The sequence below is a fragment of the Amphibalanus amphitrite genome, unplaced genomic scaffold (assembly GCF_019059575.1).
Source record: "Amphibalanus amphitrite isolate SeventyFive unplaced genomic scaffold, NRLGWU_Aamphi_draft 000524F_arrow, whole genome shotgun sequence".
Taxonomy (NCBI): domain Eukaryota; kingdom Metazoa; phylum Arthropoda; class Thecostraca; order Balanomorpha; family Balanidae; genus Amphibalanus; species Amphibalanus amphitrite.
In genome coordinates, this window is record NW_024882018.1 from 15,703 (window position 1) to 41,390 (window position 25,688).

At 47.7% G+C, this 25,688-nt stretch overlaps 1 protein-coding gene and 3 non-coding genes across 5 annotated transcripts; 1 reads left to right on the top strand and 3 right to left on the bottom strand.

Moving 5' to 3' along the window:
- Positions 1–342: 342 nt before the first annotated feature.
- On the top strand, positions 343–2,719 carry LOC122393225. Of its 2 annotated transcripts, none has more exons than XM_043389065.1 (2): positions 343–471; positions 934–2,719. In XM_043389065.1, exon 2 carries the CDS (start codon positions 995–997, stop codon positions 2,405–2,407), a length of 1,413 nt encoding a protein of 470 aa, XP_043245000.1. In that variant the 5' UTR covers positions 343–471; positions 934–994; the 3' UTR covers positions 2,408–2,719. The 2 variants fall into 2 exon arrangements, with proteins under 2 accessions (XP_043245000.1, XP_043244999.1); XM_043389064.1 differs by having other exon boundaries at positions 364–457.
- A 7,770-nt stretch (positions 2,720–10,489) lies between these two features.
- On the bottom strand, positions 10,490–10,561 carry Trnap-agg. Its single transcript has one exon. It is a non-coding gene; the product is annotated as a tRNA-Pro (tRNA).
- Positions 10,562–17,218: 6,657 nt separating this feature from the next.
- On the bottom strand, positions 17,219–17,290 carry Trnap-cgg. The gene has a single exon. It is a non-coding gene; the product is annotated as a tRNA-Pro (tRNA).
- A 7,614-nt stretch (positions 17,291–24,904) lies between these two features.
- Positions 24,905–24,976, bottom strand: Trnap-cgg. Its single transcript has one exon. It is a non-coding gene; the product is annotated as a tRNA-Pro (tRNA).
- Positions 24,977–25,688: the final 712 nt, after the last annotated feature.

The window sequence follows — 25,688 nt, forward strand, 5'->3', positions numbered from 1 at the left end:
CTCGCAATGTAACGTAGTGTTTTCAGATGCTGGGATAAATTGTATCGCTACCTTGCCTTATTTTATCTTGATTAATCATAGCACTATTGTTTGAAACAATCTACCAACTCTGATTTCCCTTTTAAAGCGCATGGCCGATGCGCAAAGAGGCCGCTTTCTCATGCGTAATGTGCATTTAAACATGCCAGTCAACACTTACATATTAATGCTCTCCGAAGTACCAGGCTGCACCTACACGCTCACCAAGACGTCCTGAACCTTATGACACCGCGAAAATGCGGTGTAGTTGGGGGCAACATAGTCCAGATATGCAGTGTGATTGGGTTTGAACACTGCTCGTTCGAGTCACAGTTCGAGTGCAAGGTGACAGTGTGGCGCAGAACTGCACCCGAGACACATCTCTCAGTGAAGGTTTCAGTGGCTGAGCTGCTTAGTGGAGTCAAGTGATTGGCGACAGGTGCGCATAAAGTGGTAAGCTTGATGGGATTAAGGTCGTTGTTGATGTATCGTACTCAGAGTCATTGGGTGCGAATGTTGTCAGATTTTGTTATCATTTCAAATAAGCGTGTGTGTATTAGAAGTGATGGGCTGGAATTTAGATATGAATTGTTTTTTATACTAAAAAACCGCTCTCCTTCTCCTTCTCCTGTTTTTTCTTCTACAGTTCTCCTGTTTTTTTTTTTTTCACAAACTTGTGAAACATGAAAATTGAAACGTGCATACTCTGCATATAAAAACTAATTGGCATGCGAATTAACAAAGATAGACGTTAACATACCCTCCACACGAATGAAACTTGATAAAACAAAAGGTGTATTGCATAAAATTAGGACCGGTGCTGTAGAGCGCGTTTTTTTACGTTTTTTTTTTTTTTTTGCTGATCTACGTTTGCTCGTTTTGACACATTTTAACCATCGATTTGTTTCTCTCCAGAATCCACTTTCTCCGACCGGTCTATACGAACTTCAGCTGTCATCAACCTGCTGCAGTCAAGATGGCCGCAGTACTGATATGTGCCGCGCCCATTTTCTTCGTTGGATTGTCGGCAATCTTCTTAGATCCCGACGTCATTGTCAACAACGAAATTGCTGAGAGTCTGTCGGGATTGCCTGACACTCGAGGCTTATATTCACCTTTTGGAAGCTCTTCAGGAGGGCCCGACGGTCTCTCTTCAAAAACGCTGACCGCTGACAGAATACTCACAGAAGTGTTGCAGAGTTTTAATGACCATTCAGAGACCTTCCTTCAGCATCAAGCATTGGTGGACGAGTTTATCTTTGAGGCTACCGCACACCTTCCTGGTCTATCACCATTGTTCACCAACGTGACAACCCACCATGATGGCAGCGCTTTTGAGGGCACCCGCGTCGTGGAGTTCGCCGATTTCGACACATACATCATGCTAAGCAGGGACGTGGTGCTGCGTTACTTCGAGCTACGTCGTGGCGAAGAGGGACGCATCTCTGCGAGACTTCGACCGGGTATCAGTCGTGAAGAGTTGCCGGCAGATCTGGAGCGTATGGTGAGGGAGGATAACTATCTGGACGCACGTCGCCTCAAGAGATGGGTGTTCGAACGTCTCGAGATGGTCTTGAAACTCACCGCTAGGGCACACCCGCAGCTGAGGGCTGCTGTGTACTCGACCAAAGGGGCAGCTGGGGTGGATCTGATCGCCCCTGACGGTGCTCGTCTCGAGGTCGACCTCGCTGCCCAGCTAGATCCTCCTCCCATGGACGGCATGGTTCGTCCAGAATCGACGAAGCCGTGTGGCCTGGAGTTGGTTTCCGCGGGTCATCCGATCCCGTGGAGTATTTACAGCAAGCAAACTCTGATTGCGCCGCCACATCCGACTGCTTCTGGTACGACGTCTGGGAGACTTGTGGCGTCGCCTACTACATCATCACCTGTTTGGAATGTCACTAGAGATGGCGAAGCTCATAGTGCTTATGCCATCCCAGGCGACGACGAAACTAGTCACTGGTTCGTCATCAACTCGATGCAACTTGAGCGTGCCTTCCTGAGCAAGCAACCGCAGGTGCGCAACGTCATCCGCATCCTGAAGCTGATCAGCATGTCACGCAGCTGGAAGCAGCGTTTTGGAGTGGACTCATTCGTTCTCAAGCACGTCGCCTTCTGGTCTTTCGCCGAAGACTGCGGAACGTCAGCGTGGAGCAATGTTGACGAACTTGCTTCGGCGGTTGTCTCTTCTTTGCGTACCTTCGAGAACGCGCTGCGGCGTGGCCGGATGGATAAGTTCTTCTCTAGTCCTCCAGCTGACAGTGTGTTCTTGTCGCTTATTGGAGGACAAGCTACCCTGCGACTCCTTGCCGATGAGGTGCACGGTGTTAGTGATGTTCTTTTGGGGGATGATCAGGATGCAATTAGAAGTATTCTTCGCATCCTGTAGGCGAACTTAAGCTATATGTTTGGTGAATGGTGATTATCTTTGAATACCGCTCACAGCAATCGGTGATATTGCAGAATGAACCTGGATAGCGTCATTTGCTCACGCAGCATTCATTACCTAAATATAGCTGATCGTATGGTTTCTTTGCGCTTTGGAAAGGTTGAACATGAATACCTATTATTTGTACTGGGCGTAATGCTAACACAATTGTACGCATTATATACATAATGCATGATCGTCCAAGGTATAGGTAGCCCTGTTCCTGTGATGTTATGAAATGAAAATAAAATTGCAATGGTGTGGTAGGTATGCGTAATGCGTATGTTCTTCGCAGCACAGTAGTCTCGTCAGCAGACAGGAGCCAACCATTTGTTCCACATGAATCCAATGCGTTGTCCCACCTGAATCCCCCGCCCGTTGTCTCGTCTCATGCCTTTCCCGTCATCTTACTGTTATCTCGCGCCGACTCCTTCGTCGCCTCCCTGTTGTCCCGTTGTCTTACTTGAATCTCCCATTGTCTCACCTAAATCCCGTCCACTGTCTCATCTGAGTCCAGTGGATGATCTCACCTGAATCCCTGTACTCTCACCTGGATCCCGGCGAATGGTGTAGCCGACACAAAACTCTCCGGTGCTCGACTGTGGATGCCCGGGTAGTCTTCCGCCACTACGCATATGGCGACTGAGAATGAGCGACCTCGTAGCGCCCCACTCCACTCAGTGACAGGTCGGGTCAGGTCACCGGTGGCCCAAAACTGGCCGGTGACGGGGTCACACTGGCCTAGGGGGACACGTTCCAGGCGTTGGTGGAGTGCGCTCCAGCGAATACGGCTGAAAATGAGATCGCTGGAACCTAGAGGCTCGGCAAGAGTGAGAGTGATGTCTACGACTGGGTTGGGAAATAGGCTAGACAAGTTAAAAGCATGATGTGAGGTAGTTGTTGGTACAATTTCAGGGAGCTGAAGATCGGAATCGCCAAACTTAGGAAGTCTTTGCTGAGAAGTTTGGAGATCTGGATGGAAGTGTCCAAAGTCGGGTGGTTTGGACCGAATCCCTTCAGGAAACCTTTGTTTGGTGACTCGAAGCCAATGTGTTCCGGGAGCAGGGTTCGTTGGCTGGTCTGAAGACATCCAGATGACCCCCGACTGTCCCCTGTCGGATCTCAGTGACCGATGGGGGTTAACCGGGTCCAGTGGTGTCGAGATCAGACGGCTGTAGATACCAGTGCGGACCAATGACGTCCAGAGGTTATGTACCTCGTCTGAAATCCAAATAGCACTCGGTTACTTTTACAGCTTAAAAGTCTGTCACCCTCGAGCAGATGACCTAGGGTGTTCTGGCACTAGGAAGCCTGGCGCCTGCAACTACGCATGAGTGGAGTTCAATCAAGTCTTTGTTAAATATACGTCCGACATTTGGACAAAGGAAACCGATAAAATGGTATAATTATGCACTATGCGTATGCACTATGCAGCAAAGAAAAGTCATTAAAACCCGGACTAATTAGAAAAAATACTTGCTAGAAATAAAGCATATTTGTTTTGAGCGCGTCACATACTACCTTCCGGGGTCGAACATGTGAGGGTAATTTGATACTCAAGCTAATCCTTGTTCTAAGCCGTCCGCCTAAGCTAAAGGAAACTATTCAAGAAGAAATTACACATCACAATTCACAGCAGATACATTCATGATCGAAAAGTAGGTACATCTATAGTTTTAACGATTTTGCCCTTCTCTCGTCCTATCACACCATAGCTCTCATTTCGCTGCACAGCCAACTATTTTAGAACGTTTCCATGTTCAAATGATGATAGCTAAATAGATGACCCATGTCCTCACCTTTATAGCCAACAACGTCGGCTGAGGACCAGCCATCCTTGCGGACGAAATCCGCCAGGCACAGCGACTGGGGATCGGTTAGCATTCGCTCCGGCAGTCCAACCGCCCTCGTCACCGTCGTCACCCACATCAGCATCAACGTCAGCACCATCAACGGCAGTTGTCTAAGTGATGTCATCAGTGATGCTGTCAGGGGTGGATTAGGACTTAGGAGTCCCTGCGCCGTGGTTAGGTTAAGTGAGGATGAGGTTGGTGGGATGAACTTGCCAAATATTTAGGTATCCTGGAGGTCTAGACAGTAGACAGGCACTCCTGAGTGTCACTTTACACTGTGTGCTTTACGGGGCTTACATTCATGATCGCAGCTGTGCTTAGTGTATTTTCTATGACGACCTCCAAAGAGCTTTTTCGGGGGCTTGAGCAGTAAGGCGTCTTCAAGTACCTCGTTTACCTAACAAGGCAGCTCAAACTTCTACTTCTTGTTCCTCTTCACTTTTGGTATCCAGCTCTCTTCGATCTTGCCGTTCCTTGTTCCTCGATCACTGCTCAGTTTTACCCTGCAGCGATCTTAACTATTTTCCGACCCTGAGTGACATATTTGAGTGACCGGAGCACACATTTCTTCATGCGAGCCCCGCTAGTGTCAGCCACGATAAACGACTGGAAGGCCACCAGTCCAGCAACTGTGGGCTCTCGAAGTCCCCGGTCGAAGCCCGCGGTCGAGGAGCCAGCACCATAGGGGCGGCCAACACCGACTGGCGGACGCCGACTAGCGAATAAAGGCGGCGCCATGGCTCGCCAGCGGGGCGGGGCGTGCGGGAGGGGAGGGTCAGCGATCAATTACTCAATTGGCCATGTGTAGCGTCGACGTTGTTCGTCATTGAGCATCTTCAAATTAATGACCGTCCCTGTAGAATTAAGCATTAAGAAAAATCAAGCACTCAACAAAACAGCTTTCCCAAATTGTTGTTTGCATGCTGTTCTGCGCTAACAACTGACAAACATTTAGGTACCATTGACCAGTGGATCCAAACCCACTGGCCACGGATTGGCGAGCTGGTGGAGGAGAGCGACCAGTTGCAGGTGCACCGCATTATTTACGATCCCCATGCTCCAATTGTTTTGCGAGCATAGGTACTCAAATGCCAATGCGATGATGCGCTCGATGCGATGACACGCGCTTACAAATATGTGTGCCTACCGTAAGTGCGGCTAGTGGCCACTGGAAAGGTGTTTCATGTAAAGAGCTGGTTTGGTATGGAACCGACTGCCCAAAGAAGCTTTAGACATGTTCACAGTCCAGCATGTTAGTTTTTAACCGGGCGCCTTGGCAGCCACGAAATATACATATAGCGTGGATGGTTCTGCGGAATGGTTCTGGTTCTGCGTGGATGGTTCTGGTTCTGTCTTTGTCCTGTAGGAAATTGAATGTTTTTTTTTGTTTTTTTGACAAAGTACTTGCAAGCAATGGCTCCCAAGCCAATAGGTACCTAATCATTTACCGTCTTGAAAGCTATTGCTTGCGAAGCACGTACCACAAAATAAAATAAATAAAAAATAAGGAAAAGTGTACCTACTCGCGACTCGCTCATTAACCCTAATAGTGGCAGGCTCCTGGCTACCCCTATTAGTGGCAGGGGGGGGGGGGGCTGTTTACGACCCCCCTTGATATCTCGAGATCTAACAGGCCGATTTTCAAAATTCAAACGGCATTCAATTTCGCTCAACGTGATCTACATTTCTAAAAAATAAAAATTAAAAAAATGTCAATAGGGGGGTAGAGGGGGGTAAAAACGGGCAAATTGCAGATACATTTTAGACTGTTTATCACGGCCAGGTTTCTGAACCAATCTTAACGCAACTTTTGCCGATCGATAGAGAATGAACCAGGAATTCACATGGATCCTAAAAATATGCATTTTAAAAAATCATAGGCGGATACAGATCATTGAGATTGGGGGTACACAAAAAGTATAGTAAATAAGGCTTTTGTTGGTACTGTTTCTAAAAAGGGTGGCAATGGTCTTGTTATGTTACAATTTTCTTATGAGAGAACGACTACAATTGTATTGGTCATGCATAGGCGGTGTCAGGGCACCTATGTTGGGAGGTAAAACATAACCCCCCTTTTTGGACGCCTGGATCCGCCTATTATAGCAAAAACGTGTCAAAAGAGGATGCATAATAACTTTGTATATGTTATCACATGATACCTTTCATTCACTGTTCGTGAAACTGGTGTATACAGTTATAATACATCAGCATCGTGATCTTCGCCCAAATGACTCGCTTCACGAATAGGACCCCCCAATTCCCAGTGCTCTGGAGCCGCCCCTGGTAAAGGTATGAACTTGAAATTTTCAGGGAATGTGCCCAATTTAGGTTTAGGAAAAGTCAGAAAATTTCAGCATCGTAGCTTCAACGGTTTCGGAGATATTCCCGAAAAACCTGAGGGGTGGATGAAAACAACCCCCCTGCCACTAAAAGGGTTAAAGATTACCGGTTATTTATGCCGATATTTTACAAGTAAAAATGTTACTTGTTTGACTTCATACGAAGTTTGAATTAGGTAATGAGCTTGCCCATTGCTGGTCACAAAAGAGATGGTAGCTCGCAGCTTCACCTACGAATATGCGTTCTCTTGACATGTTTTGTAATTGACATTAATGTGGTCATTTGTCATGTGTTGCTCGTCTTTGTGCGGAAGACTGGATTCTTATTTGACCTCATTGAACTGGCGCTAGCCACAGTCACTCACCAATTACCCGTGTCACCTCCCCCTGCTGCGACTTGACCCGACTCGCCATTGCTACTTGCCCTTACCCCCTGCTGTGAGGAGACACGGACAGTCGGAAGTCCTCGGACGACGATGACGTAGCCATTTGATCGATGTCACTCGTGGTGTCAGATGTTGTCCTTTCCGCCGACAGCAAAGGTGACAAGTGGCAATGTGGCAGCCATCAAAATTAATTAGAGTTTGATTGATGGCGGGACGGTCAACAGTTATGCTGGTTTGTTTGGCTTGTATGTGCTTATGAATTGCAAAATTTTGCACCATTTGCGGCTGACGTTGACTGATGAGTCACGTGGAAAAATGGAAAAGACAGAACTTTCTAGGGTTCGTATAATAACAGGGTTTGTTACCATCAAATATACACCGTATTTATGCTGAAGCGTGTTAATGATGCTAAATGCAGCTGTTTGTCGAGAAAGGTAGAAGACAAAAAGACAATGCAAATGTCACCATCCAAACGGAATTTAAAATAGAAAAATCCCGGTTCGGCAAAATGCATAATAATGCATCGTGTCAAAACATCTCGCTATCCTACTCTTACAGGGCAACACATCGCATTTAAATTCAGTAATTTTTCGCAGTCAAATAACTATTGTTAACACCTAACTAACATCAGTTCTGTTTTATGTCGTAAGGCTTTTCTCGTAATTGGGTCGCAAATGGACGTTCGTGTTACGTGGAATAAATTATACTCTGTGAACGGATGGTGGCAATCCTGACGCGTGAGAAGCGCCTGTTGCTGCCATGTCACGCGATATTCCGTCATGCAGCAGATAAAATGATAGATTGGCAGATGACACTTGTCAGACACAGCTGGCCTCCGGAATTAGCCATGACTGGTGATAAATTTACTTACTGCACGTTTTCGTGTAAATACTAAATATCGGCCACCAATTGGCTGTCATTTCTGGGGAAACGTTTCACGAGTCATAGTTAATTCGCCAGGATTCGATTCTCATATATGTAGGTACATACGTCATTGTAAGCAGAATTAAGATTGGGTCGAATTGAAAACATGTGACAGCCAAAAAATGTAAAAATAAATAAATGAATAAATATATTTATAATATTTTATGTAAACAGAAACTTTGATGTGTGACTTATGTTTCGTTCGTTTGATAAGATCAATATTTATGTACTAAATTTCATAAATGTTTTGGTACATCTTCTCATACATATTTTCCGCACATGTTTTAAAAAAAGTTCAGACCCAGATCTGTCGAGGTCAGGTCACCGAGTCACGTCAAGTGACCTCACCTCAGAAAAAGTTTCAATGCTTGCCAGTTGCCACAGCTACACCAAGGGACGGAAGGTTTATTGTGCGACCTCTCCGTTACATGTCAATGGGAGAAAATTGAAATGCACCTCTTAGACGAACGCCATACAAAGCACTCTCAAACACCTGTTTACAGCAAGCAAACAGTAGGTATAATGGTTGCACTCGTGGCTTTTTTATGCCCCTGAAGGGCCTGAGACCATATCAGATCGCAAAAGGTTTCAAACGGTTTTTCGCTAATAACTTAATGAAAGCATGCTAGAAAGATGAAATCACCTTAGATGTGCTCAGCTCGACAATGCAAATCGACTGATATCGTCTGATATAATCGACTGATAGGTATGCAATACGAATTTTTCCTGTCAGGTCACGACCTTGACCTAAAGCCTAATTTTCAAGTTGACCTTTAGATAATCGTCTCGACGAGAGGAGCACGATGCCGCTAAAACTAAGCTTGTGCGTGTCGCTATACGTGACCCAGGAGCTGAGGTAGAAGGGGGCGTTTACAGGTCTATCCCGCCTCCCCAGCAGCATCTGGTGTAAATCCAGGAGCCCGAGCGGGGCGCGGGTTAACCCGCACCCCGTAGGGCTACCGGTGGACCCTACCATCCGTGGGGGGGGGGCGTTTCGCCCCCCCCCCCCTACGGATGGTAGGGTCTCCCCCCTACGGATGCCCCCCCCCCTAAGATCTCGGAAATTTACTGGCCGATTTTCAAAATTCAAACGGTGTTCGATAGCCCCGCCGGGGAACTACCTTGTGACCAAATTTCATTGACCTAGGTCAAACCGATAACGTCACAGGTCAGGTCAAAGGTCGGATTTTCACCGTTCACAGGCATTTCAAGAAATGTGTTGTGAAATCGAGTAAATTGGTAAGTTATTGAAACCCACCGATGGTACATTGTTCGTCAAACACATACTTCGCTATCTAGTGAGGTCACTGATACCAGGTCAGGTCACAGAGGTCAGGTCACTGGGGGTCACAATATGAAAGTGTCGTGTGATGCTTTTTTTGTCCATTTTACATGACAAATGCGATTATGTGGGTCAGGCAGCCTTTGGGGCCAGCTTAGGTCACGTTTTGGTGAAGGTCAGGTCAAGGTCAGGTCAAATTAGGTCAAATTTTAAAGTTGATATTTTTGCATAAAATGGGATCGATTCGATGCAGCTCGTCACGGAGAGTCCAATAGTGGTCTTTGTTTGCCCTACATGGTATAGAATTGCCAAAAATTGAGTTTGAAAATTTGACGTCATCATTTTTGAACAGTTTTTTCGCTATAACTTGGCCAGAAAACGAGATATCGATCTGAAATTATGTATGTAGATAGTAAATGGTAGGTAGTAGGTACTATCAAATATATCCCGTTTTTTTCGAAACTAAAAAAAAACTTTTTGGATTTTTTGGCTAATATATTAAAAAAAATGCTTTTTGGATTTTTGGGGGCCAAAACTCAAAAATTTCAAAAATCTGAGATAGCAGATTTGTAGCCCTGTCAATTTTACACCTTTTTATGTCTTATCATTTTTCTGTATCTTCAAAGCTGTAGGCCTGACAGCTCTTCTCGTGAAGGTCTTTTCTCGGTCGAAAATGGCAGAACATGACGTTATTCTGACGTCATGTTCTGCCATTATGTTCTGCCACAAATGACGTCATTCTGACGTCCTTTGTGGCCAACCTATCATAGCCTCTGGAAACATTTTTGGTCACAATGTGTAAAATTGATGCCCGGAGGGGTCCTGAAAGTTTGGTGGCGATATCTCCAGCCGTTTAGGAGATATCGACGGAAAAGGGGAGCCGTTTCGGCCCCCCCCCCCCTACGGGGCGCGGGTTAAGTGGTCATTATTTTCCCTCAGCAATTTACGGATCAATGGTCATCCATGAGTCCTAAATTTGGGGGCTTATTTGTCGTGAGTCTCACGCGGTTATGACAAATGCCGACAGTATGTCAGGCTACGTTTATTAATAACGTGATGCTTTTTATTTGTCCTTGTTTGAATTGAAAGATTATTATTTAGCTATTTCGAGCATACCTCAAATTTACATAATCCAACAGCAAACCATCACTTTTAGTTTCAGGGGCGAGAGAGGGAGTGCTGCGTGCGTCACGTGCAGTGGAGCTTCGAGTTGTCTATCATTGCACTGGAACGTGTCTCGCAAATTTGTTCTAAACGCAGGGCTCGTCCGGGATTTGAACCCGGGACCTCTCGCACCCTAAGCGAGAATCATGCCCCTAGACCAACGAGCCATGATTAGGATGTTATAACACCTACTTTTTAACCCGACCTGAATGCTCTCCTTTCACTTGACTGCTCCGCCCCAGCCGGCACGAATATGGCCAGAGTCACGCCCACAATACTACGCCACCGTTCGCCGAATAGAAACTGGGCCGTCCCGTACACCAGGGAGCCGACCGATCCGTCATTTCGATCCTCAGGACAGTCAAATCCTTCTCGACGCCCAACCCCCTGTTCCGGACTGGACGGGCAACTCGCCCGTAGTCGGGTGCGGTCAGTTCTTGGGGGGGGGGGGGGGCTGGTCGGCCTGTCCTTTGGGACGGGCTCAGCCCCGGCGACTCTCAGGGTGCTCGTCCAGACCAATTCCTAATTCCCCCTAATTCCTATCATCCTTCCGGTCCTGAAATGGTCTCGTCAGACCGGTAGGGCCTAATCCAGGACACAATAAAAAAAAACAGAGAGCAGCCTCCGAAAATATCTTCTTTCGTTCGTGGCGGGAACCCATAACCTTTTTGACTACGCTAACAATTGAGAATGGGACATAAAAGGCAAAGCAGCTTATCTCAGTTGATCCTCAGCCCCAATTTTCCATGCGGCCATGCCCTATCGATTGTCCATTCCTGTGTTCAAAGTTCAAACGGAGAAAACGCCTGTTGATGTAGACCAGGGTCCTCTTGCTCCATAGTAAAAGGTTACGTTTTTCGTTTCAGGAAACGGCAATCGAGGTTGTGTATGCATGGAGAATATACGAGTATATGCCGCGTGTTTGGGGCTGATTGGACAATTTCTGCGTAACATTGAAATGTCTAGAAACATTATTTCATGAGATATGCTTTCCTCGCGTGGTAGTGGTGCTACGATGAGATTGGTTTCTGAATAACTCGTTTACTACTGCCTCGGATACAGCAGCAGCAGCAGCAGCAGGATATCGTCAACATCCATCAGACCAGGATGTCGATGACGCCGAAACCACCTGTGGTAATCAGCGTCCTATTGAAGCCGAGGTATAAAGTCGGCTCTGGGAGGCACCACGGCACCAGTCTAGCAGTTCTGCCACTGGAAGTCTAGCAGCTCCACCTGTAGAAGTCTATCATGTTCCGTCTCACGATCTGTTGCCTTGTCCTGGGCGCTGCCCTCGCCAAGCCAGCTGAGAAGGCCTCGGACAAGTCAGCCTCCTCGGATTCGGAGCTGCTCCATTCGCTGGATACTGCTATTAAAGTCGGCGAGTCCCGAGGTTTGAGCGATGAACCTCAGCCTCTGCCGAAACCGACCACCAACTCTACGGACCTGCGGCAGATATCAACCTACGTCCTCTACCCTGGCGAGTATTACTTTACGTCAAACAACTATGGCAGGTCCAACTACCCTAATTACGACTATTTCTCCTTTATCCTCCGAACAGCCAGTGGCTACTCGATGGAAATATACTGCAATCCTTTTGACGTCGAGTCGCACCCCAGCTGCGACTTCGACTGGCTCCAGCTCGACTACACCAAGTACTGTGGATCCGGCGCCTTTTACTACTACGGCTCATACATCGTTGTGGAGTTCAGCTCTGATGGCAGTGTCACCCGCCCCGGCTTCTACTGCCGGGTCACCGTGCCGTAATGGCATCCAAGAACCACTGTAAATGCATCCAAGAACCACTTCGAAGATGGCGACCCCATCCACGAGGGGCTACACTTCGTGACAGCTTCCGTGGCGAGATGACCCCAACGTGTGCGCTTCTGTTACCGTTCTTAGACTTTTGCCAACTTTTGTTTGAATTCTGTTTCTAATACTTTGACTGGCGGTGGCGGTGTTTGACAAAATAAAATTTTTGCTCGGGACCTCTGGTTTTGCAGGTGCCTACAACATCCCAATCTTGCCCATCCTCAGTCGCAGTAGGCAGAAAGCTACTCACTTTATCATTTAGAACAAAGTTGGGGCATGGAGCAGGCAAGCAGAGGTGCACAAATAGCCCAGTCTGTCTCCCATACGGTCTCCCATTGCTACGGTTTGTCTTACCGACTATCCCTTGGTATATATTCAAGCGGTTCTATGCTTTCAACTAAAGCTTGTTTTATTACAATTACCGATATTTACAGGACCTAGACTTTATTCCTTAAGTATGCTCTTCTGAAAGTACCCACATACATACCGTCGTTTCTTGGAAAGAAGCTGACTTATACTTGGTATACGCTGCTTTTTGCTAAGTGCGAGGCAGGAATTGGTACTTACAACTGCACCTGAAATGCATACTGGTTCATTGGCAATGATTAATGACTCAAAATTAACAATAGAGTGAAGCGGTCTGGTTGTTGACTGTGTCTAAAAGCACTAGGAAGCACTACCCTCATAAAACCACTGGGACGCTCAACTAATTCCTCTCATCCAACGAGGGTTCAGTTCCAGATGGAACCGAGGGCGTCGGTCTGCCGTCCCATTGCGTCCCTCTCCCGTTTAGTGGTGCTGTTACCGTGTATGTAGACGGGCTGAGGGTGATGTGACCCAACGCCGCAGTGTGCGGTGCGGTGCACCGACACTGTGTGTGGTTAACATTGAGTGCTACTGTTTGGGAATCTGAAACCTTAAGAAGTGTGACATAAGTTTTCCTGGATCAACACTACTCTTTTAGGTATGAAAACGTTATTTGAATTTTGATGACGATTTTGTAATTTTTATTTATGAGACGAAACCCATTAAAGGTAGTGTGCCAGCTTTCCTGGACCGTATGGAGTTAATGCCCCAGATAAGGAGAACCGGATTTTTAGAACTTATCCATACCTTCAAAACTCATGGAAACGTCTTAAATTCTTCAAATTTTGAGTACCCCAGTGCGAAATTCGCCCCGACGGGTTGTCGGTCGTACCCCAACCACATTTCACACCACTATGAACAATAAATGCACACACTGAAATCGCTATTACCGATAGGCTCATCCAATCAAGTTTCGACAAACCCGTCCATCATCATCTCCTGCGGTTTCGAACACGCCTGTTAGGTGGTGCGGTAGACCGCGCCCAAAGCCAGGGCCCCGGTAACGTGAGGTAGCCGAGTCGGGGCAGCGTGCGCTGACCCAAGCCGGGGCCGCGCGTCCTCCCGGTGTCATGTGCTAGCCCGGGGCTGCCCGGGGATGCGGTAGACCGCGCCCAAAGCCGCGGCCCCGGCTTGGGTCAGCGCACGCTGCCCCGACTCGGCTACCTCACGTTACCGGGGCCCTGGCTTTGGGCGCGGTGGTGGTGCGTCGGGCCGCGCGCTCTGACTTCGGCCAAGAAAAATGCGTCAGCTGATCATTGTCATTTCTGCCGCTTTCATGTGGTGAGATGGGGTCATAACTTTAGAGACGGCTGTTTCATATCAATTATTTTACATAAAATAATATTTCAAACCCTAAATTAATGTTCGACAGCCAAATAAAAGAAATAATACCAATACAGGCTTACAGTTTAAATTCGACATTGTGTTGTCTACGATTAGACAGCTGATCACTCATTCCCGTACGTCGTAACTCTATAATGACTTTTGCTTATTGTCACATGTGCGCCGCATTCGCGATTGTTGCCGACGCCTGTTTGCAGGTCAGCCCACTACAGTTGTTATACATATCGAAAAACCGATAAACTTTTAGGCGAAAAAAAAAAGCACTATTTTAGGCCCATTTTTTGATTTTTTTTTTGCGATATTAGGTACAAACAGAAGCTTCTTATCCTAGGAAAAATAAAATGGGAAATCATTGGAAGGTGGCACACTACCTTTAAACTGGTGTGGATTATTATCTTGATAGAGGACGACAAACTCAGAAAACGTTTTGACGATTTATTCTTTAGATCTTCATCTATAAACTTCGTTTTGATTAACGCATGAGCCGAGGGAGAAGGGGGCGTTTACAGTACACCTCCCCCTTCCCCCCCCCCCCAGCAGGGCCTGGTGTAAATCCAGGGACCCGAGCGGGGCGCATATTTACGTCTGGACAACGAGTTGCGTTGGAGAGGCCGGAAATAGTGGCGATTTCAGGACCGCAAGAATGGACCGTCATTGGAGTGATTCTTTTTCAAACCGTGCACTGTTTTCGGCCGGAATTTAATAGTTACTACAAAATATTTTGTAATTACGTTTCCACCAAGAATGAATGCCATCAGGGCTAAATTTTTAATACTTTTGCATTTTGTCAAGAAGCATATAGTGCTGTTATATTGCAGTTTTAGCGCGTTTGTTACAAAATATGAAGCGAATAAGCGTCAGTGTAATTCATCAACAGTGCCGGAAGCTAACTTGAGGGAAAGCTATGCTAATTGCTCTTGTCCGTCCACTAAAATTTATTAAATATTTTGCTTTGTGTATTCCAAAAGGAGAGGGAACTATTTCATTTGTGCCTTCATGTCAGAATTGAAGGTGGATCATTAAATTTTCAACGCAGTTTACAAACAAGCATGTGGTCTTTCTCGTTTATAAGCAGTGGCTAAGAAAAGGTTGATCAATCCTGAAGTTCAGTCATCGTACCTCAACTTGGCAGCAAGATCCCCCAAGGACAGAGGAGATATTGTAAACCTGTCCTGCTAATCAAAACATTTTTGTGCCTGCAAAGGCTTAAGTTATCTGTGGTGTGTTCGGAGTTAGGCTATATGGCAGTTTTTGTTGTATGTTTATGTGGAGATTGAATATAACTGTGACCCTGTGCTTGTTTGTATGCTTACAGTCTAACAGGGAAGAGCACATTCACATAACATACTCACCTAGCACCTAACTCATAGCTGTACCCTGCAGGATCTGTACTTGTTCATGTCTCGAGCATTAACAAAGCACTAAAGTAGCTTAGTAATCATTTCCCACATTTTCTGAGCATCTAACATGACATACAGCAGTGCAGAGCAGCTTCAGAGAAGAAACACTTTAAATGCACGGACTCACACCAGCCACCCAATGAGCCAGTTCCTCAGTTGACTGTTTCCCTGGACGCAGCTTGGCAATGTGAGCTAACTTTTGGCAAGTTGAAGGTTAGCAGGTAAGATTGAGTTAGGGTGGGTACCTACCTATAACTGGGTGCTACTGCCATGCAGGTCTTGGGTAGGCTGCAAATATGTGTGTCGTGTGATGATTGAGGTTAGGTCAGCTCAAGCTGTCAGGTTAGTCAGGTTCAGGTATGCTCATTGCTCAGGTCACATTTTTATGGACATTTAGCAAATTAAAAAACTAACAATCTAATCTAAGCTAACCCGACTAAACATGCACAACTACTGACTATAGGAACTGAGCACCTACCTACTTGTGCCTACATCTCATACCATGTCAAAGTAGAGTTCCTTGGTGGAAGATAACCCTCAGTACTTTTTATCCCAGCCCTGTGAAGAAAACTAATACTTCTAAGCTCTGAGTCACTGCCGGCCATCCACAGGAAGAAACGCTGAGACAGAGCTTTGCCATTGTATATTGGACCAATAATGACTATCACGAATGACTATGAACACATAATATGATCACATCGTTGCATGGATTGTCACATTGACAATTTTACTACAATCCTTTTTTCAAGAAATACAGTGATGATGATTAAAATCAAAAATCAAAATCAACATAAAGTGGATTTAGTGATCCAAGCTTTCTCCTCCAGTAGCAATGGAATGATCACATGTTTCATTTGCCAGACACTGAGAACCTGATGCACATTACAATCTGCATAGCATCTAAGCATAGTAAAACTGCCCAAGTCCATTCATTCTAGATTTTAACTTGATAGTTAGCACTAATATCTTGCTGTTGTAAGTTATCATTCAATATTCATACCAACACATCAATATGCGCTCATCGCATGATCCTGCTCAGCGTGCTCTTCAGTATTGCTCCAAGGTCTGCAATATTATAGCTTGTTTTTGGACAATAAGCTCTTTAATTTTACTTTTTCTTGCTGATATATGAGCCCGATCAACTTGCGTTTATCAACCAAAATTTCATAACTTGTTCAACTTGATATTGATATTGCTCAGTAGTCAGGACCTCTGTCAGCCTTCTGGATACTTCAGATTGTTTTCAGTCAACATGCTTCTTAAATATGATATAAGTCAATCTTAAGGGATTCAAAACATCCAACAAAACGACGTAGGTACAAGAGCAAGAAAACCACCAGATAAACTAAAAAATGGCCTTGGAACAGAGCCAAGTGGTGCTCCATTTGTTTGTTTACAATGATTTTAGTGCTGATGTATTTTTAGGACTCTGAACGTCGGCTTATAAAAAAAATGAAACGTTTTTACAAAAATTGTAAGGCAAGTAATATTTATATGTAAGAACTAAAATATTCAAAAGCCAAACACTATGAAATACATTAATCGGAACGAAAAAGTAACCCAAAAATCCAGCCTAATCACCGGCTCCTAAAACTGCAACACAATCAGCACTTTTCCCCGCAACTCGTTGTCCAGACGTAAATATGCGAGCGGGGCACGGGTTAAGTGGTTATTATTTTTCCACAGCAATTAACGCATTGAATTGAATAATTACACAATCAACTTATGCATTGAATAATTATGAATTAGCTACTTCGAGCATGCCTCAAATTTGCATAACCGAGCAGTAGATCATCATTTTCGGTTTCAGGGGGAGAAAGGGACTGTTGCAGCCGTCGCATGCAGCGGAGATTGGATTTTCTGTTGGTGCACTGTAACGTGGCTCGCCAAATTATTCTAAATGCAGGGCTCGTCCGGGATTTGAACCCGGGACCTCTCGCACCCGAAGCGAGAATCATACCCCTAGACCAACGAGCCACATATACATCACCACAACACCTTTTTGGCGGCCGAGCTGAATGCCCTCTTTTCACTTGACTGTCCCGCCCCAGCCGGCGCGAATATGGCCAGAGCCACGCCCACGATACAACGCTACCGTTCGCCGAATAGAAACCAGGCCATCCTGTACACCAGAGAGCCGACCGATCCGTCACTTCGATCCTCAGAACAGTCAAATCCTTCTCCTCAACGCCTCAACCCTCTGCTCCGGGCTGGACGAGCAACTCGCCCGTAGCCGGGTGCGGTCAGTTCTTGGGGTGGGGGCTGGTCGGCCTGTCCTTTGGGACGGGCTCAGCCCCGGCGACTCTCAGGGTGCTCGTCCAGGCCAATTCCTAATTCCCCCTAATTCCTATCATCATTCCGGTCCTGAAATGGTCTCGTCAGACCGGTAGGGCCTAATCCAGGACACAATAAAAAACCAGAGAGCAGCCTACGAAAATATCTTGTAGCGGGAAACCATAACCATTTTTACTACGCTAACAATTGAGAATGGGACATAAAAGGCAAAGGAGCTGATCTCCGTTGCAGGGCTGCGGAGTCGGAGTCGGAGTCGGTCGGAGTCGACAGTTGTGACCGGAGTCGGAGTCGATATTGGAAACCCCAGCCGGAGTCGGAGTCGGAGTCACCGAAAATCTGTCGACTCCGCAGCCCTGCCAGGTGTGCGGAGTCGGAGTCGGGAGTTGGAGTCGATCGGAGTCGACATTTCTGCCCGGAGTCGGAGTCGGAGTCGGAGTTGGTTTTTGAAAGCCGGAGTCGGAGTCGGAGTCGGAGTCGCCGTAAATCCATCGACTCCGCAGCCCTGCTCCGTTGATCCTCAGCCCAAATTTCCCATGCGGTCATGCCCCATCGATTGTTCATTCCTGTGTTCAAACGGAGAAAACGCCTGTTGAGGTAGACCAGGGTCCTCTTGCTCCATAGTAAAAGATTACGTTTTTCGTTTCAGGAAACGGCAATTGAGGTGGTGGATGTATAGAGAAGATACATTCAGATTCAGATTGAGATTTTTTATATACGACAAATCCATAAAGCATGGGGTTTCATTGCCACTCGTCATCTTGATAAAATAAGTAGGTATGGTGTATTTGGCTTATAGGCAGTATTGACAGGCCACATACCTACTCACAAAATCTACTTACCTACTCTACCCACAACCATTTTGCTCTCTCAGGAGATACCGCCGCAGTACAGTCGTGTACAGGTTGATGGTCCCCTACTCTTTATCCACCGGGTTCCTATGGCTCAGCATTGGCAGCAGCCGCCTGGTACCGGTAGACTGTGCCGCATGACCCGAGAGTGAAGCGGCACAGTCTACCCACGCCGTTTGACATCGGCTCGGGTCGCCGGGTGGAGCGCTTTGTAGACCAGCTGTTGCGTCAGACCAGCGCGGGGGGAGGGGCTCGTCTCGGTGGTTGGCGTGGGCTGGCGAGTGGTGTGGGGCGTGTTGGACGGTGGACCATGGGGGCTGGGCGGGTGTGTGTGGTTGCACTTGCTGCGTTGCACATTTTGCGTCGCTTAACAATTGCATTCCTGTTTTTGCTAAGCACAATGCACGGAAGACCCAGCGAATATAATTTACTTGTGCATTGTGCAAAACGTGATTTGGCACGGTATCGAGGCAACCATAGGTCTTGTGCCACATATATGCATGATATTTAGGCAATACGCTTACGAAAATGGTAGATTGATCGGATTGATCCTGGATGTCAATTCGTATGCTAAATGTCGACATGTATTAAATGAACGAATGAATGAATGAATCAATCAATCAACAATCGACATGTAGATATAAAACCGTATAAATGGCTCGCAGCCACTAAAATCAAAACAGATCCTAACTCAGAAAAGTAGCCGGAGCCCCGATGAGGCTCGAACCGGGACTCCACATTGAAAGTCGTGCCAATGATCCATCATCATTCCACCAAGCTAGAGCGACCGGCACCCGAAGCCACAAAAACATTCATTGACTTTGCTGCCGACCTCCCGTCCCCGCCACCCGCCCGGCCAGACTTTGCCCCGGCCGTGGCCACCATCCGGTGTAGCTCAGCGTAGGAGTGCTAGACTGTCAAACTGACCGGTAGTGAGAGGCCCGGTTCGAGACGCTTCGCGTGCTGGATGTTTATTTCTGTGTCCGAGGCTATGCGATTAGTCCACTTTTCAGTAAGAATATTTGGTGACAGGTCTGGTTTCTTTCTTTGCTGCAATTCATGAGGAGACCGTATGGACCCTTACCTGTCCTTCCGCACCCCACTTGGGAGATGGGTGTTTGAACCCCCCTGGGTTTTGTGAATATCTCTAAAGCGAATTTTTGGAGGGTGGATTACGATCGGTTCTACGCGACAAGTGACCACTCACACCCAGCCCCAGGTCCGCTCACTCCCTCCCCACATCACCCCCGCCCCACACCACACTCCAGCCCGCCTCATCCACCGAGCCGAGCCAAATAGACAGGCCTGACCCTTACCTCCCCCCTCCCCCCCAGTCGGTGTAACGCAGCGTCCGGTCAAATCGCTCTACCAGGCGACCCGAGCCGGTGTCATACAGTGTGGGTAGGCTGTGCCGCTTCACTCTCGGGTCATGCGGCACAGCCTACCGGTACCAGGCGGCTGCTGCCAATGCTGAGCCATAGGAACCCGGTGGATAAAGAGTAGGGGACCATCAACCTGTACACGACTGTACATGCGTATTGCGTGTCTGGTGGTGATTGGACAATATCTGCGTAACATTGAAATGTCTAGAAACGTTTCATGAGATATGCTTTCCTCGCGTGGTCGGTGCTACGATGAGATTGGTTTTTTAATAACTCGTTTACTACTCCCTCGGATACAGCAGCAGCAGCAGCAGCAGGATATCGTCAATAACCATCAGACCAGGATGTCGATGACGCCGAAACCACCTGTGGTAATCAGCGTCCCATTGAAGCTGAGGTATAAAGTCGGCTCTGGGAGGCACCACGGCATCAGTCTAGCAGTTCTGCCTCTGGAAGTCTAGCAGCTCTACGTGTAGAAGTCTATCATGTTTCGTCTCACGATCTGCCTCCTCGTCCTGGGCGCTGCCCTCGCCAAGCCAGCTGAGAAGGCCTCGGACAAGTCAGCCAACCATGCTGCGGCCTTGAAGTCGGAGATGCTCCATTCGCAGAAGACAGCCATCGAAGTCGGCGAGTCCCGAGGTTTGAGCGATGAACCTCAGCCTCTGCCGAAACCAACCACCAACTCTACGGACCTGCGACAGATGAGTTACTTCGTCCTCAACAGTGGTCAGTACTATTTCGCATCAACCAACTATCCCAACGACGACTACCCTAACTATGACTACTTCTCATTCGTCCTCGATACCGCCAGTGGCTACCCGATGGAAATATACTGCAATCCTTTTGACGTCGAGTCGCACCCTAACTGCGACTATGACTGGCTCCAGCTCGACTACACCAAGTACTGTGGATCCGGTGCTTTTTACTACTACGGCACCCCGATCGTTGTGGAGTTCAGCTCTGATGGCAGCATCACCCGCCCCGGCTTCTACTGCCGGGTCACCGTGCCGTAATGGTACCCAAGAACCACCGTACTGGCACCCAAGAACCACCAGCAAGATGGCGACCCCATCCACGAGGGGCTACACTTTGTGATAGCCTCCGTGGCGAGATGACCCCAGCGTGTGCACTTCTGTTACTGATCCTAGACTTTTGCCAACTTTTGTTTGAATTCTGTTTCTAATACTTTGACTGGCGGTGGCGGTGTTTGACAAAATAAACTTTTTGCTCGGGACGTTATTACGTTATTCGTTATTATTACGTTATAACGATTATTATAACGATTTTATTACGTTAGACGTTATTCCTAAAGTATGTTCTGAAGGTACCCACATATATATTATACGACTATACCGTCGTTTCTTAAAAAGAAACCGACACATATTTGGTATATGCTGCTTTTGGCTAAGTGCGAGGCAGGACTTTGTACAACCCCACGTGAAATGCATACTGTTTCACTGCGAATGACTCAAAATTAACAGTAGAGTGAAGCGGTCTGGTTGTTGCTTGTGCCCTTGACTGTGCCAGACTGTGCCTAAAAAACACTGGGAAACACTACCCTCATAAAACTTAGTAAAGTAATCTTGCATAAAACCACTGGGACGCTCAACTAATTCCTCTAATCCAACGAGGGCTCAGTTCCAGATGGAACCGAGGGCGTCGGTCTGCCGTCCCATTGCGTCCCTCTCCCGTTTAGTGGGACAGTTACCATGTAGACGGGCTGAGGGTGAAGTGACCCAACGCCGCAGTGTGCGGTGCGGTGCACCGGTACTGTGTGTGGTTAAAGGCACTGGCGGATCCAGGCTTGCGTTTTGGGGGGGGGGGGGGCAACTCATGCAGGAGCCAAACCTTGGGTACCCCCAAATCCTGTTTTCTCATCGGATTTAGGCCACTTATTTTTCGTCACAGCCCTGACACTATGATTTTTTTTTTAACTGAAAAGAAAAATATATAAATGGTAGCCCACCCGACCCATGCCTTTATATTACTTTGTAAACACCTACCATTGTTTTTATCGACCAGTTAAAGGGACCCTCCCACCTTAACATTAGATTTGAGCTGAGATAGCCAAAATGGGGTCCCTGGCTCACAATTACCGGTTTCGGCACGCACTCACAACATCGAGAAATGCCTTAAATCGGAAATATTGAATTTCAAAATTGCAGCATTTTGATTCAGAGGGGCTGATGCTTTTGGATACCCCTCTGAATGTGTGACGTCAGCGGAGATCTAATGATTTTTTTTTTTAATATTTTACTAAAACGTTTGGTAGCATGCGGTGGTATAGGCTGCTTTGCGCGCAACAAATGCCGCACTTTCAAATAAAGTCGCTAGGAACAGCAGCGGATATCCCAAAAAGTAAACAAAAATAAAAGTCTAATCTCTTGAAAACCGGTGAATATTTTTCGATAAAATTTGGTAGATATTCGTTTTCGCCCTTTCTGAACCTAGCGACATCACTTTCATGCCAATTCATTAACTTTTTTGAAGGTGGGAGGGTCTCTTTAACCCGCTTCGAGTCAGTGCTTGGGTCCCTTTGCGGGCCGGAGGTGGTAAAACAGCCCTGTCTAACTCGGCTCCTGGGCCACGCCCTGATTGAACTATGTTTCATTATCGTTTGGGGGAGGGGGAAAACGGGCCACTTTAGGCCTCTGGGAAGGGGGCATGGCCCTAAATGCCCCCTCCCTGGATCCGCCAGTGTAAGAAGAGACCATTGGAGCTGCAGTTGGGTACCTCAGACATCAGGGTACGCCCTCAGATGTATGTATAGGACTCGCATGGAGACCTCTTATGCTATAGTGTACTGAAAGGACCCAAAGGAGCCTGTCTATATGGGCTCCCGGAGATAGACGTGGGCCCTCAGGAGCCCGCCAGAGCCCCAATGAGGGATAAGTGAGGGATACCAAGTGCCTACAATTGCATATTGCATAAGCCATAACGCCTTTACAAATCAATATATTATGCATCAGTGGCAGATCCAAGGGGGGCCACATGGGTCATGACCCCCTTGGTGCCCGGGGGCACCACAGGCCTGTCAGGGGCACCACCGGCCTAGTAGGGGCACCACCAGCCCGCCAGGGGCACCACAGGCCTAGCAAGGGCACCACGGGCCTGTGAGGGGCCCCACAGGCTTGTCAGGGGCACCCCAGGTCTGTCAGGGACACCATAGACCTGCCAGGGGCGCCGCCGGCCTCGCTGGGGCACCATGGGCCTGTCAGGGACACCAGAGGCCTAGCAGGGGTACCACAGGCCTTACAGGGGCACCACCGGCCTTGCAGGGGCACCTTGGGCCTGTCAGGTGCACCACAGTCCTGTCAGGGCCCAGGGGCACCAGCGGCCTAGCAGGGGCACCACAGGCCTGCCAGGGGCACCACCGGTCTAGCAGGGGCACCATGGGCCTGTCAGGGGCCCCACCGGCCTCGCAGGCATCACGGCATCACGCAGGGGCACCTTGGGCCTGTCGGGGGCATCACGGGCCTGTTGGGGGCACTTTAGGCTTGTCAGGGGCACCACAGTCCTGTCAGGTCCCAGGGGCATCAGCAGCCTAGCAGGGGCACCCTAGGCCCGCCAGAGGTATGTACCACAGGCCTGCCAGGGTCCAGGGGCACCACAGGCCTAGCAAGGGCACCACGGGCCTGTCAGGGGCACCTCAGGCTTCCGTGCCCCCCTCCCTCCCCCCAGATCCGCCAGTGATGCCACACCACGCGAAACACCGCCAACTACCAGCTGCCGCGCCATAAACACGTGCCAACAACAGTCTTTTTTTTTAAGGTCGACTCCGCTCGCGCAACTTTTGACTGACCCTCACTGCTACTATATTGCTTCTATATTATGCTGTGGAAAGCTTTACTTCACCAAGTGGCTAAAAACCTCCATCAAGGTATATTTTCTTAGCAATTTTTCTGGCGTTTTGGGGGGGGGCAAACAGGCCACTTTAGGCCTTTGGGGGGGGGGCATGGCCCCCGTGGCCCCCCTGGATCCGCCAGTGGTTAAAGGGACCCTCCCACCTTCAAAAAAGTTAATGAATTGGCATGAAAGTGATGTCCCTTGGTTCAGAAAGAGCGAAAACGAATATCTACCAAATTTCACCGAAAAATATTCACTGGTTTTCAAGATATTAGGCTTTTACTTTTGTTTACTTTTTGGGATCTCCCCTGTTACTAGCGACTTTAGTTGGAAGCAATAATTTGGCAGCCTTAAAGTGCGGCAGACGTTGCGTGCAAAGCAGCGTATACCACCACGTGTTAACGATGGTTTTAGTCTAAGATTTAAAAATCGTTAGATCTCCGCTGACGTCACAAATTCTAAGGGGGCATTCCAATGCATTAGCCCCTTAGAATCCGAAAACTGCAAGTTTGAAATTCCATATCTTCGAATTAAAGCATTTTTCGATGTTGTGAGTGCCCAAACCGGTATTTGCAGGCCATGGCCACCAATTTGGCTATCTCAACTCAAAACTAATGTTAAGGTGGGAGTGTTGGTGTTACTGTTTGGGAATTTGAAACTTTAAGAAGTGTGACATAAGTTTTCCTGGATCAACACTACTCTTTTAAATAGGTATGAAAACATTATTTGAATTTTGACGACGGTTTTGTAATATTTACTAATGCAACGAAACCCATTAAACTGGTGTGGATTATTATCTTGACAGAGGACGACAAACTCAGAAAACGTGTTGACTGATTTATTATTTAGATCTTCATCTATAAACTATGTTTTAATTAACGCATGAGCCGAGGGAGAAGGGGGCGTTTACAGTACACCTCCCCCCCCCCCCCAGCAGGGCCTGGTGGAAATCCAGGGACCCGAGCGGGGCACGGGTTAAGTGGTTATTATTTTTCCACAGCAATTTACGCATTGAATTGAATAATTACACAATCAACTTATGCATTGAATAATTATGAATTAGCTACTTCGAGCATGCCTCAAATTTGCATAACCGAGCAGCAGATCATCATTTTTGGTTTCAGGGGGAGAAAGGGAGTGTTGCAAACGTCGCATGCAGCAGAGATTGGAGTTTTCTGTTGCTGCACTGGAACGTGGCTCGCCAAATTATTTTAAAGGCAGGGCTCGTCCGAGATTTGAACCCGGGACCTCTCGCACCCGAAGCGAGAATCATGCCCCTAGACCAACGAGCCATAAACACATTTCCACAACACCTTTTTGGCGGCCGAGCTGAATGCCCTCCTTTCACTCGATTGCCCCGCCTCAGACGGCGCGAATATGGCCAGAGTCACGCCCACAATACTACGCCACCGTTCGACGACTAGAAACCGGGCCGTCCTGTATGTACACCAGAGAGCCGACCGATCCGTCATTTCGATCCTCAGGACAGTCAAATCCTCCTCGACGCCTCAACCCCGTGTTCCGGACTGGACGGGCAACTCGCCCATATGCAGGTGCGGTGAGTGTTAGGAGGCTGGTCGGCCCGTCCTCTGGACGGGCTCGGCCCCGACGGCTCACCAGGGTGCGCGCCCGGACCAACGTCTCTCCCTAATTTCTATCATCGTTCCGGCCCTTGAATGGTCTCGTCAAACCGAAAGGGCCTATCCCAACAACACAAGCAAAAACCAGACAGCAGGCTACGGAAATATCACCAACCACTTCGTTCGTGGCAGGAACCCATAACCATCTTCACTACGCTAACAATTGAGAATGGGACATAAAAGGCAAAGGAGCTTATCTCCTTTGGTCCTTAGCCCCATCTTCCCATGGGGCCATTCCCATATCGCTTGTTCGCCGCGTCTTCCTATGTTTTGTCGGAGACAACGCCTATTGAGTTAGGCCAGGGTCCTCTTTTTCGTTTCAGGAAACGACGGCAATCTAGGTTGTGAATGCACAGAGAAGATA

Excerpts from the sequence above, each read along its gene's own strand:
- LOC122393225 (XM_043389065.1), top strand. The coding sequence starts at position 995 with ATGGCCGCAGTACTGATATGTGCCGCGCCCATTTTCTTCGTTGGATTG.